Source organism: Mustela putorius, unplaced genomic scaffold (genome assembly GCF_011764305.1).
Source record: "Mustela putorius furo isolate JIRA1106 unplaced genomic scaffold, ASM1176430v1.1 tig00537240_pilon_pilon_pilon, whole genome shotgun sequence".
NCBI classification, from domain to species: domain Eukaryota; kingdom Metazoa; phylum Chordata; class Mammalia; order Carnivora; family Mustelidae; genus Mustela; species Mustela putorius.
In genome coordinates this window covers 1-18,053 of record NW_025422379.1, presented here as the reverse complement: position 1 = coordinate 18,053, position 18,053 = coordinate 1, and the positions used below count along the sequence as shown (strand labels likewise).

At 38.5% G+C, this 18,053-nt stretch overlaps 1 protein-coding gene across 1 annotated transcript in view; it reads left to right on the top strand.

Moving 5' to 3' along the window:
- The window catches only part of LOC123390134 (coiled-coil domain-containing protein 171-like), a 47,466-nt gene extending 34,015 nt beyond the window's left edge, over positions 1-13,451 (top strand). Inside the window, exon 2 of the mRNA XM_045073487.1 lies at positions 12,997-13,451. Coding sequence (XP_044929422.1) covers positions 12,997-13,209 — 213 coding nt within the window. The 3' untranslated portion in view covers positions 13,210-13,451. The remainder of the gene's footprint in view (positions 1-12,996) is intronic.
- The last annotated feature ends 4,602 nt before the right edge of the window (positions 13,452-18,053 follow it).

Below are 18,053 nucleotides of genomic sequence, written 5' to 3'. Positions count from 1 at the left end.
GGTGGAAACGGAAGGGAATGTTTTATGACAGACACGGTGAGACACTGGGTTCATCAGACTTGTCACGGTTTTCAAGTGATGTGGGTGGGGGGCGTATATGGCCAGTTCTGTGTAGAGACATCACCCATATGACACAGCTGGTTCACTGGAGGCAGCAGCCGGGGGAGAGACCCGACAACTCTTGGCGGGGACTGTGTGGGGCATTTGAGGTCTTGGGTGAGCAAGTCGGGGAAGACCCAGGGAAATGTAACTCATTCCTGGAACCTTGTCTATATCCACAGAACAATGAAGCTGGTAAACACCCAGTACCCCGGACATCAAAACTTAACACTACGAGAAATAGCAGCTGCGTGGTTATGTAGTATTTCAGCAAATTATTATTGAAGGAGAACTGGCCCCAGAGTCCGATCAGTTAAGGACAGTGAGAGCTCCCCTGAGGACACAGTTTTTGTGGGTGTAGTTCACCACTCTTTCCCAGGACCTAGACAACATCTGGCACCTTGTAGGCACTCAATAGGTTATTTCTCAAAAGAATTAATGAATATTGCTGATTTTTAGGATCCTGACGGTGGATGTGGGTTTAGATATGTTTTATGCATTATGCAAACATGGGGAAAACCCATCATATGGAATTGATAATGTAGGGAATGGATTCCTGAAATGTAATCTGTAGGTGTATTATTTTGGAATTTTTGTGGTCGCTGTGTTATTCTCACAGTTCTATGGGATGTTCTCCCTAGAGATATGGGTTTGGTTTGAGACTTTGGGAAATGGCCCGCTTCTATGAGAAAGAACATTCCTGCCTATCATGTAAAGGAAATGTCATTGCCAGCTAAGTGATTTGTTTTGGAACATACTCCCCAGTGCTTGCTGTGATGTGAAGGCATTCCGCAGATGTGGACCTCAGATCATGTGATTTGTCTTCCATCTTGAAGGGTCTCTCTCTCACTGGGCGATAGAGAGACCATGTTCTTTTTTTAGCTGAAGATAATTGAAGGTAACCAGCCACTCCAGAAAGACCCAGCTGTAGCAGCAGTCAAAGGGAATAAAGACTGTTCGTGGCATTCTGTGAAGAACTGCTAGAAATTTTGGGTGTGATAGAGTAGAATGAGGGAATGTAACTTAAAACAGCAGTGTGTGTGTGGGGGGCATGGGAAAAAATGAGTTTCCAATTTCCAAATGTGAGTTTATTGCTGATTTTGTTGAGTGATCGACAGGTACAATGTCACTAAGACTTAGGAAAGTCATCTCTTTCAAACAACTTTAAATTTTAGACAGTTCTTCCCTTCTCCTCTTTACCCAAGTGCATGGTCATAATTCCACCCAGGGAAAAAACATACTGCTAAAAAGGTCTAAATTTATAGCTTTCAGGTTATTATTAAATTTTTGACAGTGAATCAAAAAGGTGTAGCAATTTAAGAGGAAATTCTTGAGTAATGAAAAAGTGGTCAGAACACTTCTGCCTAATGGTTCCCAGATAGAGTGTGACATGTGTACATTCTGACCACAGAAGTTGTAATTTGGCAGCTGGAAGTGCTATTTGGAATAAAACGAAGGCGCACAAGTTGTAAGTAGCCACTCTACATAAGGAGTGGCTTTTGTGCAGGGTCGAGAGACAAGTCACTCCATATAATTATTTGTATTTGCTCCACTTGAGATTGTGGCTGTGGGTTAGATATGGAAGAAGGTGAAAAATAGGAAAGTGGCCTCCAAGAAGTTAAGACCTTTTCGAAACTTGCAAACCACTTGTCTAAAGACCTACCCTCTGAGGCCTTTAGCCAATTACATTTTCATTTCGACTGCACATTTCAGAGTCATAACTGTACTAGAATATGGGTTTCAGTATACATAAAATTAGTCTTTTTTATAAAAAGGTTTTGGTCATAAAAGCAAGGCATGCTTGTTGTAGGTAATTTGGAAAATGCAGAAGTTTTTGGGGGGAAAATGCCAACAATTCCACTAACTCAGAGCAAGTTATCCTATGTGATTTCGTGTATAACCTTTTCACATAGATGGTCTAGCTCAGAGGTTGGCAATGTCTGAGGCCTGTGGACCAAACCCGCCTGCTGCCTGTTTTTTCGTATAGCCTGCAAGCTAGGAATTGTTTTCACATTTTTAAATGGTTGGAAAAAAAAGAGAAAGAAGGCTATTTCGTGATGTGAAAATTATGTGAGATCCAAATTTAAGTGCTCAGGAATTAAGTTTTATAGAACATGGGATACTAATTCATTTTCATATTATCTATGGCTGCTTTGCAGTGATAATGACAGGATTTAGTAGTAATGATAGAGAACGTATGGTCTGCAAAGCATGAATTATTATTTGACCTTTTACGGAAAAAGTTTTCTGACCCCTAGTCAAACCTAAGCGTGTGTCCATGTTATCCATAAGTTCATAACCACAAGTTTTTGTTTTTTTTTTTTTTTTTTTTTTAAGATTTTATATATTTATTTGACAGAGAGATTACATGTAGGCAGAGAGGCAAGCAGAGAGAGAGGAGGAAGCAGGCTCCCTGCTGAGCAGAGAGCCCGATGTGGGACTTGATCCCAGGACCCTGGGATCATGACCTGAGCTGAAGGCAGCGGCTTAACCCACTGAGCCACCCAGGTGCCCCCATAACCATAAGTTTTATGGCTGTATAATATTCCGCCAAGTGGCTATAGCTTACTTAAAGATACTTCTGTTGTTGCATTTGCGATTATTTCCAATTTTTTCTGTTAGTATTGATATAAGGAACCTAGACATAAATGGAATTGTCAGATCAAATAGTATTATCCATTTAAGGCAGCTGCCAAATTATAGTCCAAGTGGTTCTATCAATTTCTACATCACTACCAACTTATAAATGCCTGTTTCATAACACCTTCACTTAAATCTAGTATCAGAATTATTTAAAATGCAGTTTTGATTGGCAACAAATAAATACCTTTTTACTTTCCATTTTTGATGACTATTGGAGGTTATCATTTATTTGTTAATCAACTGTAGTTTTACTTTTGCAAACTGCCAGTTTCATAACCTTTGTTCATAGTTCAAATAGTTTTTTTAAAAAAAATATTTTATTTACAGAGAGCAAGAGAGAGAGAGAGAGCACGAGCAGGGAGGAGGGGCAGAGGGAGAGGGAGAAGCAGACTCCACACTGAGCAGGGATCCCGACACAGGACTCAATCTCAGGATCCCAGGAGCATGACCTGAGCTGAAGGCAGACACTTAACCCTACCGAGACATCCAGATGCCCTGGTTCAAATAGTTTTATAGATAAAAACCAGGGAAAGAAAATTTTGAACTTTCAAAACTCCCCCCCACCATCCACACTCCAAAGATAATGAACGCTTTCTTGTGATTCCTTTTTCAGAAAGAAAAATAAGTATATGTATGCCTGTGTCTTCTGTTTATTTTTAAAATATAAGTGGGTTCTCTCTATCCACACACATATAATTTCAAACCTTTTTTTTCCACTTATATATTAGTATTTACATATACACCTTAATTTTTTTTTTTTTTTTTTGGATGGTTATATTCTATGTGTCATTTCACTTGAATGGCACTTGGTTGGAGGGGTCCTTTAGTTTCACTTAAAAACTCTTTTTCTTTAACAAAACAAAAATGCTTCAGTGAACACATCTCTCTGTTCACCGTGGTGAACTTTTGTGAGTGTGGCCTAAGAAGAAATGCCTGGCAGTGGAATTGCTGGATCAGTGGTCAAGTACAATTAAAATTCTGTCTTCCAGATAGGTTGTACCAGCTTGCATCCCTGCCTACGTGGTCTGAGCTTGTCTCCCAGCAGTGGGTATCATCAGACATCTATATTTTTGCCTATCTTATAGGTGAAGGGTTGTCTTCATTGGTATGTTTTGTATTGTATCTCTCTCTTTTATTTGTTTATTTAAGAGAGAGAAAGAGAGAGAGTGCATGAGGAAGAGCCTGTACCAGCTGGGGGGAAGGAGCAGAGAGAGAGAAGGCAATCTCAGTCGGACTCCATTCTGAGTGTGGAGCCCGACCTGGGGCTTGATCCCAGGACCCTGAGATCATGACCTGAGCCGACATAAGAGTCAGACGCTTAACCGATTGAGCCATCTAGGCGCCCCTTGTGTTGCATTTTTTAAAATTATGAATGAGGCTTAGCACTTTTTCATGTTTATTGGTTATTGTATTCCTCCCTTTCCAACCAAAAGGCCAATTTACATCTGAGGCAGAGACTGCCAGGGTTTCCTGATACCTGTTTTCCCATTGTTTCTTAGTAATAAAACCTCTGAATATTACCTGGTCCACTTGGGGTGGTGGGGGATGTTACAATTTTGACATCCCTGAAGTTTCATTAGACATGTAGCTCAACTTCTGACCAATGGGATGTAAGCAAAAGTGTTTGTGATTTTAGGAAGTGTCTTTAAATATAAATTGTGCTTCCTTCTTGTCTCTCTTCCGTCTGGAATGCAGACAAATGGCTAAAACTTAAGCAATTATTTTGGGCCCTGAGGTTGAAGGCATATACCGAGGCTATGGAACCCAAGATAGAGGCAGTTTGTGTTCCTTTTTGTTTTTCTTTCTTTCTTTTCATTTCTTCTTCTTTTTTTTTTTTCTTGGTTTTTGTTCTTTTGTTGGAATTCCTGATAGCTTCAAACAGTCGTATCAGAGAGAAATAAACTATCTTGTTTAAACCACTGACATTTTGAGTTTTCTGTTACAGCTAAACCCAATCTTTTTTAAAAATTAATTTATTTTTTAGCATCTTAATTTAATTTTATTTTTTCAGTGTTCCAAGGTTGATTGTTTATGCACCAAACCCAATGCTCCATGCAATACGTGCCCTCCTTAATACCCACTACCAGACTCACCCTTCCCCCGACCCCTCGCCCCTCCAAAACCCTCAGTTGGTTTCTCAGAGTCCACAGTCTCTCATGCTTTGTCTCCCCCTCTGATTTACCCCAATTCACTTTTCCTCTCCCATCTCCCAATGTCCTCCATGTTATTCCTTATGCTCCACAAGTAAGTGAAACCATATGATAATTGACTTTCTCTGCTTGACTTATTTCACTCAGCATAATCTCCATTCCCATCCATGTTGATACAAAAGTTGGATATTCATCCTTTCTGATGGCTGTGTAATATTCCATTGTATATATGGACCATATATTCTTTATCCATTCATCTGTTGAAGGGCATCCTGTCTCTTTCCATAGTTTGGTGATTGTGGCCATTGCTGCTATGAACATTGGGGTGCATGTGGCCCTTCTTTTCACTACATCTGTATCTTTGGGGTAAATACCCAGTAGTACAATTGCAGGGTTGTAGTAGGGTAGCTCTATTTTTAATTTTTTTAGGAATCTCCACACTTTTTCTTTTCCCCTTTTTAAAAAAAAATATTTTATTTATTTATTGGACAGACAGAGATCACAAGTAGGCAGAGAGGCAGGCAGAGAGAGAGGAGGAAGCAGGCTCCTTGCTGAGGAGAGAGCCCGATGCGGGGCTCAATCCCAGGCCCCTGGGATCATGACCTGAGCCGAAGGCAGAGGCTTTAACCTACTCAGCCACCCAGGTGCCCCATCCACACTGTTTTTCTTAATATTAGACTACCCTTAGCCTCTTTTCTAATTTGATTTTCTTTTTTCTTTAATAGCATGAGTCTATTGTCAGTTAAGAAAGTCACTCTAGAGGCACCTGAGTGGCTGGATCATTAAGCGTCTGCCTTCAGCTCAGGTCACGATCCCAGGGTCCTGGGATTGAGCCCCGCACTGGGTTCCCTGCTCGGCTGGGAGTCTGGTTCTCCCTCTCCCTCTGCTGCCTCCCCCACTTGTTCTCTTTCTCTGTCAAATAAATAAAATCTTAAAAAAAAAAAAAAAGCAAGTCAATCTTATGGCTGTCATGTGTGTTATGCTACTTTTATCATCTTTTCATTTCAGTTTTCCAGTGACATTTTTTTTCTAAATAGTTTGCCCAAGTTTATATTTATTCAGTTTTTGTACCTTCATATATCCCTGAGTGTGTGGACACATTTTTATGTTTCAAATTCCCTTTGAATTTTTTGCAACTATGTGTTTCTAAGACACAGAGGAAGAAATGGTCACCTTTGCATTTCTTGACCATTTCTGACCTTGCTCCTGGCAGGTGTATCAGAATTACCAGGGCGGGAGCTGGCGAGGAGCACAGGGTTGGGAAAGAAAATAGAAGAAGATAGAACCAAAGTTATTCGGGAAAATTCTTCTACTGTTTTTCCAACCTCAGTCATGTCAGGAAATCAAAACATCCACAGAAGAAAATGGGAATTGTTATCTTGTCAGGCACAAGACATCTTTAAAGTAATTTAAAATTAAAGTTTAAATGTTCGAGCATCACTTAAAACTTCAGTGCTGACTTTTATCTCTGAATATAGCAATATACAAGCTCCTTTGGTGAAGGACTAGAACGTTTATTTTATGTAAATGCTGCAAAATCTATTTATTTACTCCAGTACCATTGATAGTCAAATGTGGGACTATAATAAAATATGTTATCAAAAATATAAACATTTATTTTTATCCTCTAGTATAATCTATGTACTTTTATTTCTCAGCTTCACAGAGATTTGTTGAACCACTGCTCTCTTTATGGAACAGTTTTGGATATAAATTAAGCCCGAGCCAGTCTTCTTTGGGCAGCATGATAAGGTAGTGGTCAAGCCATCTGAAGAAGAATCAGATGGACCAAGAGTCACACCTTTGTCTACCATGTCCCACTGTGCAACATGAAGCAATTTACTGTACTCTCTGAGCCCCGGTCCTTCAACTGCAAAATGAGGGTGACAGTAGTACTTTCTCTTTGAGTTGTTGTGAGAATCAAGATAATGTCTAGCACAGTGCCTGACATATATGCTCGTACATGTTAGCTATAATTATAAATTATAAATTGGAATTTATTGTCATCTGAGAAGAGTTGAGGGAAAGGGGAAGAAGGGAATACTTACCTTTTATATCTATTTTTTTCGTTTTAAATCCTTGTAACAAACCTTAGGAGGGATTATTCTTCCTCCTTCACAGTTAAGGATGCAGACTGACACAGGCTCAGTAACTTGTCAGAGGTCTCACAGTTCATACGTGGCAGGATCAGGTATGGAGCCCAAGGTCTCTCTGACTTCAGAGTTCATATCCTTTCCCAGTATACTGTGCTGCTTTGAATGGGGGGACAGAATCTGTATATACATGAAATGACCAATTAGCCATAGGAGACCAACACCATGTGAGCTGTTTGTTCATCATCAGAAATCTTATTTAGCCCCTGATACACTGCTAAGTGCTAGGAATGCAAAGTCCTGATTCCATTGCCCCTGGTACTCATAATTTTGTAGGGGAGCTGTAAATGCATACAAATAAGTAAAAATAGAAAACTAGACACTCATGAGGGAATGTAGAAGTGTGACTGGGTGTTAGGGAAAGGCGGGCGGGGATCTGGAACAGCCTCACAAAGAAGGAAACGTTGAGCAGAGTCTGAAAGGTGGTGGGAGCCCCTCATCTCACAAAGTACAGAAGGATACTCCGCAGTGGACAGGTAGAAGGTGGGTGTGAAGTGTGGGGAATAATATAGAAGAATAATCCCTCCTAGGATTGTTATAAGGATTAAATGAAATAATAGATATTAAAGGTGTATAAGGGGCTCACAAGTTCCATCTGACAGGATTGCAGAGTACGAGGGAGGAAATGGTAGACAAAGCTGGACAAGGGGAACAAAGAGCCCTATGGGCCCATAGCCAAGGACGTGCTTTGAGGCACCACAAAGACTCAAGGCTGCTCTTCCAGTCACTCTGCTGCATTAACCAAGCAGTCAAGGCCAAACTTGACCCAGATAGATCGCCTTTAGAGCTCCGGCTCTTGAACCATTGTTGAATGTCTACTTGAGGACAAAACTGTTGCAACGTGAATCAAGTATGCTATTAACATCTGCCATCTCTCTTTTCTGTTTGCTTCTATTTCTCTGGTTGCCCTTCCTTCTTAAACTCTCAGTTCAAGGCCTCTTAAGTTGTTCCCTATCTAGAAACTCCTTTACAATACTCCCCTGACTCACGTATCCCACGTATCTTGATGAGAATGAGCTAAAGAGCCAAACTGGTCTGCAGGAAGATTTCTTGACTTACAGGGAAAAGAATGCATGAAATATCCCTACAGGTTTGGCACTGGTAGGTTTGGATTGGTAGCTACAAGGAATAAATATTTAATGATGTGATAGCAGGTGTATGTGTATGTTTATATGTACACATGCATATATATGTACCTGTGTGTGTATATATAATGTATGCACGTAGCAAGTACATATAATACACACACAAATATTGGTCAAGTTCATGTTATAGTATAGTAGTAGTATATAGTATATAGTAGTATATAATATAGTATAATATAGTTATATGTGCCTGTGTGTGTATATATATATATGCATATACACATACAAATACATATATATATATTAATATATATTTCAAGTATATAATAGATCATTCCACAAGAGAAAACTATATATATGATTATTGCCATTATTGCCAACTTCGTGCAGACTTCAATGTTCCATGACACCAGCATGGTGGAACTGGAAGATGGGTAGAATTTGGTTAACTAACATGAAGTCTGTGGAAGGTGGAATACTCTGTGATATTGCATTCAGAGTCTCCAGTGGTAAGAACGCTGTAGTAGATAGAGTAGTAATGGCGAGAGCCTCACTGGAAGGCCCTCTGGTGGGGTACTTGGATTTCTCCATCAGTTTATGTGTCTTTGCACAACCTACTTGAGACCGGTCAATAGTTTACAGAACTTCCAACATCATCATGGGCGTCAAAGACATAAAAAAGGTACTACAGAATTTAACTGAATGAAGCCACATCATCTAAACTGTGGCTAATTTTGTTATCTGTGCACTTAAAAAAAAGATTTTATTTATTTGTGAGAGAGAGAGCATGAAGGTCGGGGGAGGGACAGGGGAGAAGCAGGCTTTCCAGTGAGCAGGGAACCCCATGGTGGGGTTTGATCCCAGGACCCTGGAATCTTGACCTGAGCACGAGGCAGCCACTTAACCAACTGAGCCCCCCAGGCATCCCTCTGTGCAACCTTTTAGAGAACCATGTGCAATGTGCATTCCTCCTCTCTTTGTCCCCCTCAAAATTTGAACTACTGTATTTGGAAAACTGATTTGTGGGTTAACATTGTTCACAAAAATTTGGGTGTTAAGATTATGTCATATGCCATCATACATGGAATTTGGTGGATCTGTAGAACTTCAGAGCTGTAAAGGGTGTGTAGCTCCTTATTTTATAGGTAAGGGGATGTGATATGTGGATGGACTAATTCCCATGCCGGCAATGGCCCAGCTAGACTGCAACAGAAATGGGAGGGAAAACCGTGGTCTTTGGCTCTCCAGTCCAGCTCCTATGATGTGCCTGGCAGAAACCCAAGCATGCAGCTTACTAAATCACACTACCGTGCACTTTTCAGAATACTAGATTCCAGAAGACTTAACTTGATCGTATGTGCCACATTGGAGACAAATAGTTTGGTGTTATTGTTTTGGGAGCCTTGGTCTGCAAGATGGCTGGCTTTCATTTATAGACAACTTATCTAGTGATTATTGTATTATTAGACTAATGCTTTATTTACTTTTTTTTGTTGGGAAAACACTCTTGGAAGACTAAGGTATTAAAGCCTTGAAAAATAGCTATTAGACATGTCCAATTATTGTATTTCATAAAAAATTTAAAATGCAGAAATGTAGTGAACACATTCTGTATTGTGAATATGTATTTAGCTGATGGACTGTAACAGTTCAAATAGAATCATTTACAGCTTATTGAGTAAATAAAAGTGCTTCCATAAAGATTCACCTGACACCTAGCTTTTATTTCAGGTAACTAATCTCTTTTTGAAAAATTGCTTAAATTTAGATTTACATGAGAGAGTATCAGAACACCTCAGCAGTTTAAAAAGTAATTCAAATGACCATGGACTTTACGGATTTAAAATATAAGATCAGGCGGTGAATATTAACTTTTAATGGTCTCTGATAAAAAAGTTATTTAACTGTCTTTTGCTGTCTGTGTTATATTAAAAGTGTTATGATATATTTCTGGATACTATTTGTAACAAGAAAAAAGTTCATATTTACTTTTTCTTGGTGAATTTTTTTTTAAGCATATAATGTGTTACTTGTTTCAGGTGTGCAGCTCTGATTCATCAGTCTTACATAATACCCAGTGCACATTATAACACATACCCTTCCCCGAATGTCCATCACCCTATCCCTTAACCCCCCTCCCCTCCTTGTTTTTTTTTAGCATCACATTCTCAAATCAAGATTTCACCAGAATTTTTGCTGTCTTGTTTACAAGCTATTAAGTGACTTAAAAATCAGATCCCCCCCCCACCCATTTCATGGGGGAAAAAACCCCCTATTTTCTAGGAATGTATGGAGTATAGCAAATTACCCTACCAAAAAAAAAAAAATGTGTTTTTATTTACACAAAAGTCAATCTGTTCACTTGGTGGAGGGCATACCTTTTGGGAGTGCAAATCTTTAAAAAAAATCTCTTTTTTAAAAGTTATATTCCATTGTTAAGACATAAAAGTTCAGAAGCTAACATGCAAAAAGTGAGTCTGATTTGAAATACTAGGGAAATACCCAACATCCCATTTCAAGATGATGTAGTTAAAAAAAAAATGTTAGATTAGATGAAAAGATGCTTTTGGTCAACCTGGTAGAAAAATAGACATATTAAAAAGTTAAGATGAGACAGGGCAAAAGAGGACCCCCCACCATAGAGTACCAAGATCCATCGAATATTAAGGAGAAATGAGCAAAAAAAGAACTCCCCTCCTATAAAGTACCAAGATCCATTGAATACTAATGAGAAATGAGTTAGAGGCCTTCCCTAAAGGACAGTCTCCCTAATGTATAATGTGCTGGGTTGATGGAATCATGAGAACAAGAAAGGAAACTTACAGGAACAGAATACAGATTGGAGTAAATCACGTATACCTTTAATATTGCCAATAGGGATGACTGGTCCGTGTGGCGCGATTCTGTTGCTCTGGTTGAAGGCATCAGAACAAAATACCCTCTGAGACTCCCTGACCTACCTTGGTCCACTTTTGCACACTTCTCTCTTCTCATGTATAGTTTTCTTTGACCAGACTTGCGATATAAAGACATAACAAACAAACTTTTGAAGCCTCGCCTGATGGTTTTCTTATATCATAATAAAGAATACTGTGGCTCAGTTTGATTAAGAAGAAAATCAGGCCCTACCATCTCCTGCCTTTCTGGATCTCCCCTTTTCCCTCAGGTCTGACAGAAGGAGAAGTTAGTAGACGGCAATAAAGTCCTCATAGTGGCAATATCAACCAGGTATGATGCTGCCCATTCGGACATACAGGAAAAAAAAATGAGAAAAGATGATTCTAAGAGCTGTAAAAGTGCAAGAATTTGAAACTGTGGTCTCAGATGGAATGAGATGCCTCTGTTCAGGGTCCAGTATTCCAGTTTTGCAAATGAAACCTTATTAACGTTGCTAATCAGGGTCAGCTCCTGATCTCGGGATGTCTTTTTCCTTCCGTCGGGATCAGCTAACCCCTCTCCTTCGTAACGTCATTCAAGTGGTCATTTTAGGTGTTTTTTTTTTTTTTTTTTTTAACTTCAGCATGAAAAGGGATGATTTCCGTCAGCTGTAGGCTTGCAGTGGAGTATCAAGAAATCAAAAGAACAGAGATCAAAGAAAATTGCTGAACTAGGTGTTAGATGCAGCTATCGATTTTTCTCCATTTGTAGTTAAAAAAAAATCCACAAAAATTAGTAACATATACAACAGTTGCATTGCTAATATTTTCCTAAAGCAAAGTGATGGCTTCCCTCTTATTTTTGCATGTAGGAGTGGTTTTATAGAATGTGACATAATAAAGCAGATCCTTATAGTTCTTGCAATTTTATTGCTAAAACTGTAAGAGAATCTACCAAAAAGAGGGTTTTGGTTTTTTTTTAAACTCTGAAATGTAAAGTGCGGTTTTTAATGGAGACACCTATGGAGATACCTATAGCTAGGCTTATTATCTCAAGAGCATTTATTTGCTGGAAATCTGGAAAATTCTGACCTACGATTGATCAATAGTTACTTACTATCAACAAATATCATAAAATAACAATACCTATTTGCTTTACTGATAAGACTTCGTTCATGTTAAGGTTAACTACTGGTTATCAGTGTTACTGAAGGCTTCATCAAAATATTAATTCTGTTTTCAAGTACATCAGGGATGTGTGGATTTTCTTGATTTGACTTCTAGTAGTTTCTGGAAACCAATAATGTTTTAAAATATGTGGCAAATAGTTTCCATGTTGCAATCCCACATATTGATACATGATTTCCAAATACTTTTAATAGAACAGTTTTTATTGAAACAGAGCAGTGGCATTATTATCAAAGGAAAAGGCAAAAGAGTTCATTTCCCTGGCATTTTATTTCTCACTGCACTATTTCCTAGAGGTCACTAGAATTGACTTATTTTTCTTTGGGCCATATTTGTCAATTAAATGAGACAGGCTGATAGATTTTAAAAACATAAATACCCACAGTTCATTTTCTAAGCAGTCGGATCTTTCATATTACAGAGCACATATTATATATAGCATAATGAAATAAACACTCCTGGCATTGGTTTCTGGAGATTGCCTATGGAAGTAGAGGCAAAAAGGCCCAATTGCACTGACTGTTTGATGCAATAACTTTATAAAAGTTTTATACAATGTTTCAGTGTTTAGGCAAACTCCAGCAGAGTTCATGACTTCGAACACATGCTTGGGAAAAAATTTAATATTTACATATTTTCATACAGACTGGCAGACTGGCAGAATGGCAGAATTAAAAATAACATTTCCACCCCATCTTGTGCTACAATGATTATTAGGCCTCACTTCCCTGTTCCTGGTTTTTTATTCTGTTTCTGCACTTTCAACTCTATGTTTATTTGTTTTTTCTTCTTTATACTGTAGGTAGGATCACGAGACCATTCAAATCTCTCCATTCCTTCAAGAGCTGCTCTTCCTGCGGACACAGTTGGTGTGGGGGATTTTTTGCCTTTGCAAGCTGAACTGGACACAACTTACACTTTCTTAAAGGAGACATTTTATAAATCCTCTGACTCATCTCACTCCTCTTCAGCAACTATGTCTGCCAATGCCAAACGACCAACTCAGATTGGATAATGACTTTATGAGATAAACAAACAAAAAATGCAGGAAGAGTTAACAGTACAATTAAAATTGTTTTGAAGGGGGATTTTTCTTATCAGTTGAATTTTGTTTCAGCACAAGTGGCAGTGGGTTTTTAAGAATCGTGTGACATCTTGATGTGTGCAGGTACCTAAGTCTCCTTGAATAATGAAATAACCAACTCTTTTCCTTCTAAGTTTTATTTATTATCGCAGTGGCTCATTTTTATGTAACATATTTTTTAAATGTTAAAGAATGACACATTTTGGGTAATTTCCTTCAGACTTAAAAAAATCAATAAGCCATTTTAGTCTCTATCTATCAAAGTTGTTTCATACTTGTCTATTTTAAAGCAGGACCGCAATACTTTAATAGGATTGAAAGAGCTATTTGAAATGTATGCCAAATGATTCCTGTCATTTCATGGCAAGCCCTGCCATGGTTCACTGAGCCCCCTCTTCTCCTCTCTTGTCAGCTCGGCTGAAGACAAGCATTTAGTTGCAAACTTTAAGCAGGTTGTGCAAAACAGAAATGATGGGACTGCTTTCCCTCCTGCACAATAATGTCACTCCTGGTCAATGTGAGAAGGTCAGGTTGCTCCTTGTAAAGCTACATGATACCACTTGCCCATTTGAACAAGTTAAGTTAACTGCTGAATCCGGTCCCTGCAGGCACTGAAAACTCATCCTTTTATCAAGTCTGCATTTGATGAGGAAGTAACACGAGCGTGCCGGCAGGATTTCTGAGGTATGGTTAGGCCCTTCCTAAGGACAGTGCCCACACGAGGAGAGCAGGTAATACGAAATAGTACGAGCTGAAAAACTTCAAGGTAATGGCTGTTTTGACCTTCAAAAGAGACTCCTTTTTTGTTTTGGTTGTTGGTAGGACCCCAGAGTGACGCCCATCTTTGATGCTGACAGAATTTAAAACAAGGCCATTGCCCTGCATTTTCTGCCTTGTAGCACACAAAGTAAAATTGTATGTCAGGCCGAGATGTCGGGGAGCTGACAAGATGCCCCAGTGACCCTTTCAGCTAGAAAGAGCAAGTGTCTTGCAACCAAGTGGTCAAATATCAAATAATAGGTTCAAGCAGGAAGGAGCTGAGTTCTAAACACAAAGAGGTTTCTGGTAACTTACTTGACAAGCTTTTGGGCGCTTTGTGGCTTGACAAAGTGATGTTCTGTTGGGTATCGCTAGAACAGACTGTTCTTTATCGCCTTCAGAAGATCAGACATTGACATTGATTAAACTCTTTAACCCTTAAAGGTTAAATCCTTGCAGTTTTGCATCATGGTAAGTGAAGAACAAAGAAATATCTGTAATATGTATTGTTTTTGTATTAATCGTTTTAACTCCCCGGTGCTATTAACTTCTGATGTGAACTGTACTTTTTGACAGAGTTTTGATACAAAATCCATATTTTATACTATTTTTCATGATGGAGTTTTTTTCATTATGGAATACATTAGATAATAACCGTGTATATTATGGAAACTATCTTCTCTTGTTTTTACAGTGACATTTGATCCAAATATAATGCAACTTCTGAGAATCTTTTTTGGCCTTGGTAAATAAAAATTTGTATACTAACTATTGATGTTATTAGCCAAATTAGCCAAGTGACTTATGCCATCGGAAGTGAAACTATGACTGTCCTACCATGTGACACAATCCTATTTCTTACAGTACTGAGCCAGCGTAATTTAGAAGCTTTTTTATGAAGTAAAATTACATTCTTTAACCAAAACCTCTCTTAGTTCTTTCTGTGGAATTATTTTTTATTAACCATGCCAGGTTTTGAATATTACAGACTAAACCCTGTCTAACATGTAAACACGACTTGCAAATTTATTGTAACGCAGAAAATATTATTGATTGTTTTTGTATAGTTCATAGAAATATCTCTGCATATTTCAACCTTACACTTTCTTTCTGTCATTTCATACAATGATTAGAAGACCCTTATCTGTATAGAGAGTGGAATATACAAGCTTTGGTAGTTTTATGTGACGTCACTTCAATTTTCCACACTATATACGAAACAACAGGTGTTAAACCTTATATCACTTAACATCTCTTTTGTGTGTAGGTTTTGTGTTGAATCTGTTTTTCCAGAGTTTTACACTGATTTAAGAGGAACAAGCACCTCTGTAAGACTTAGCTTTGGACAGTCCCTGAATTTTTTTCTTGCCTTCATTTTAACCATCTGTTTAATGGGATAACACCAACAATAAATGTATATATCATCTCCATATATGTGGGCATCTGATTTTACCAGATACATCTTTAAATTTAACCCGTCAATTTTGAACCCACATATTCAAAAAAGATTATTAATCAATCAAATCATGTCACATTTATAACCAACTAGCATAGCTAAAGGCTAAAGAAAACTGAAGGATGGGCCTCCTGAGTGATCATTAGTATTCACTACCAAATATAGTAATTTTTTATACCATATGCTTTTTTTTGTCCAGAAGTCAGACCACAAGGGCGAGAGGAAAGATTTAATGACATATCCTATGGAGATCTGAGAAACTCTGTAGACTGCTTCTGAGCATGTTAGTGACCAATCGCTGCGGATTTGAGATCTGTGTTCTGTTGGCAGGAGGGGTTTGCAACAGCATCTTCTTTACCCCATCCTTAAGAATGATATATAAAGTAGGCAGGCATTTCTCAGGAGAACGACTTCAAATATTTTTGTACGGGAAAGGATATATTTTTCTTTAACACCTTAGTGTGTGGGTGGATTTTCTTACTAAAAACCTTCTGTGATCTAGAAAAATACCTCTATCTTCTCCGTCACTATCAAAGGGATTCTTAAAGTTATTGTTCTGATATCTAAGTCACACTAACCGGGCCTTAATCTTGACGCTTTGCCTAGAATTTTTTTAATATAAGCATCTGGAATGACATAATAGCAAAATGCTGAGGCGTGGGAGATTGGTGTGCAGTTTGCCAGTTCAATGACAATTTAAACAGCAGAATGGTAACTTTCAGCATTTACCAATGCCGTGGCCGTTTTTTTTAAGACTTAGCGACAGGGGGACCCATTTAAAATTTTCAACATTTATAATATAGGCTGTTACTTAGGACTTATTGGAATCATTACTATTCTCACATTCTTTTATTTGCCAATCACATCCGAATTCATTCTGTGAAGACCATACTGAAAACATGGTAAATCGATCCTCTATTACTGCACACTTTTTATAAAGTAGATAGTCTATTGAATATATAACGGTGGAAAGTAACCCAGTGAGTAGTAAGCCCAGAGCTATAACTCCCAAGCCCACCTTATTTCCACTATGCGGGGCCTGCTCAAGAAATAATTAGGTCACTCTTTAAAGAAGAGAAAATTTTAAAAAATTTATCCTGCCGCAGTTAAGGAATAATTTTGAGAAGTGTGTTTTGGTTTGAAATCTACATCACTTATCATATCCATTGATTAGACAAGACCCAAACACAAGCACAACAACCATGTCCATCTGAAATGACTAGTCATGGAAAGAATCGGTGAACTTTGTAACCTATCCCTTCACAAGCAAAGGCACGCTCTTCACAGAACTGTAGCGCCTGGTGTCACTAGCTTTGGGCTGCAGACACCCTCAGAGATCGCTTTTAGATAAACTTTCAGTTGGGAAAGATTATTGATGATCAACCACTCCACTGAATGGTCCATAGAAAATAACTACTACAGGCTTAGCAAAGCTGATCAAGAAAGCAATAATTTAGTACAACTGCCTAGGAAGGGGATGAGAATTCTAAAATATGTCCTTTTGTTGGGGACCTAATGGTATTGTAGACTGAGCAATGACCCAAAGACATCCACGTCCTAAGAATCCCTGGAACCTGAACTGGTTACCTTACATGGCGTAAAAGGGACTTTGCAGATGTGATTCAAGAAACTTGAGGATTGGGGAGATTATTCCTGGGTCGATCTGGGTGGGCTCTTCTAATGGGATCGCAAGGTGTCCTCAATGAGAAGTAGGGAGGTCAGTTAGGTGATTCTGTTACTTACAAGAGAGAAGTAGGTTCTGTGGCAGCTTTTGAAGGTGGAGGAAGGGGGCTCACGCTTCCTAGAACTACAGGGGGTATCCTCAGGGTACGCTACCCAAAAGGTCAGTTATATAGTAGATTCTCCCCCTCTGAAGCTTCCAGAAGAACAGTGAGAGAATACCATTTGTCATTCGTTAACCACACTTTGGGTAATTAGTCACAGCAGCCATAGGAACTAAACAACCAGTAAACTTTGAGTGGTTTTTTTTTTTTACGAGATTAGTACAGTAATTTTAATATTTCTGAACAGAGAAATCCTTCCTTCTTTTAAATTATCCTTATTCATTGCCTTCATAATTTGAATTTCTAATTTTTTTCAGGTTCCCAGCTTTATATTTCTGGCTTCTGAGATCACAAACAGTAATGGTCTATATTAGGGCCTTTAGTCACTCAATTGCCATCACTGTTGATAATTTTACTTATTTTTAAATTTTTAAAGATTTTTTATTTTGAGAGGAGAGAGCATGAGCAGGAGGGGCAGAGAGAGAGAGATCCTAAGCAGACTTGTGCTGAGCGGAGCCCCACATGGGGTTTGATCCCATGACCCTGAGATCAAGACCTAAGCCAAAACCTGGAGTCAAATGCTCAACAGACTGTGCCCCCAACACCCATTTTTGATGGTTTTAAATGAACCTATGATTTCACAGTTATTTTAATTTCTACAGTATCAAAAAAGTATATTTTAATGTATAAATTTATCTTAAAGGCCCACTTTAAATGGTGGTTTTAGGGTACCTCGGTGGCTCAATGAGTTAAGCAGCTTCCTCTGGCTCAGGTCG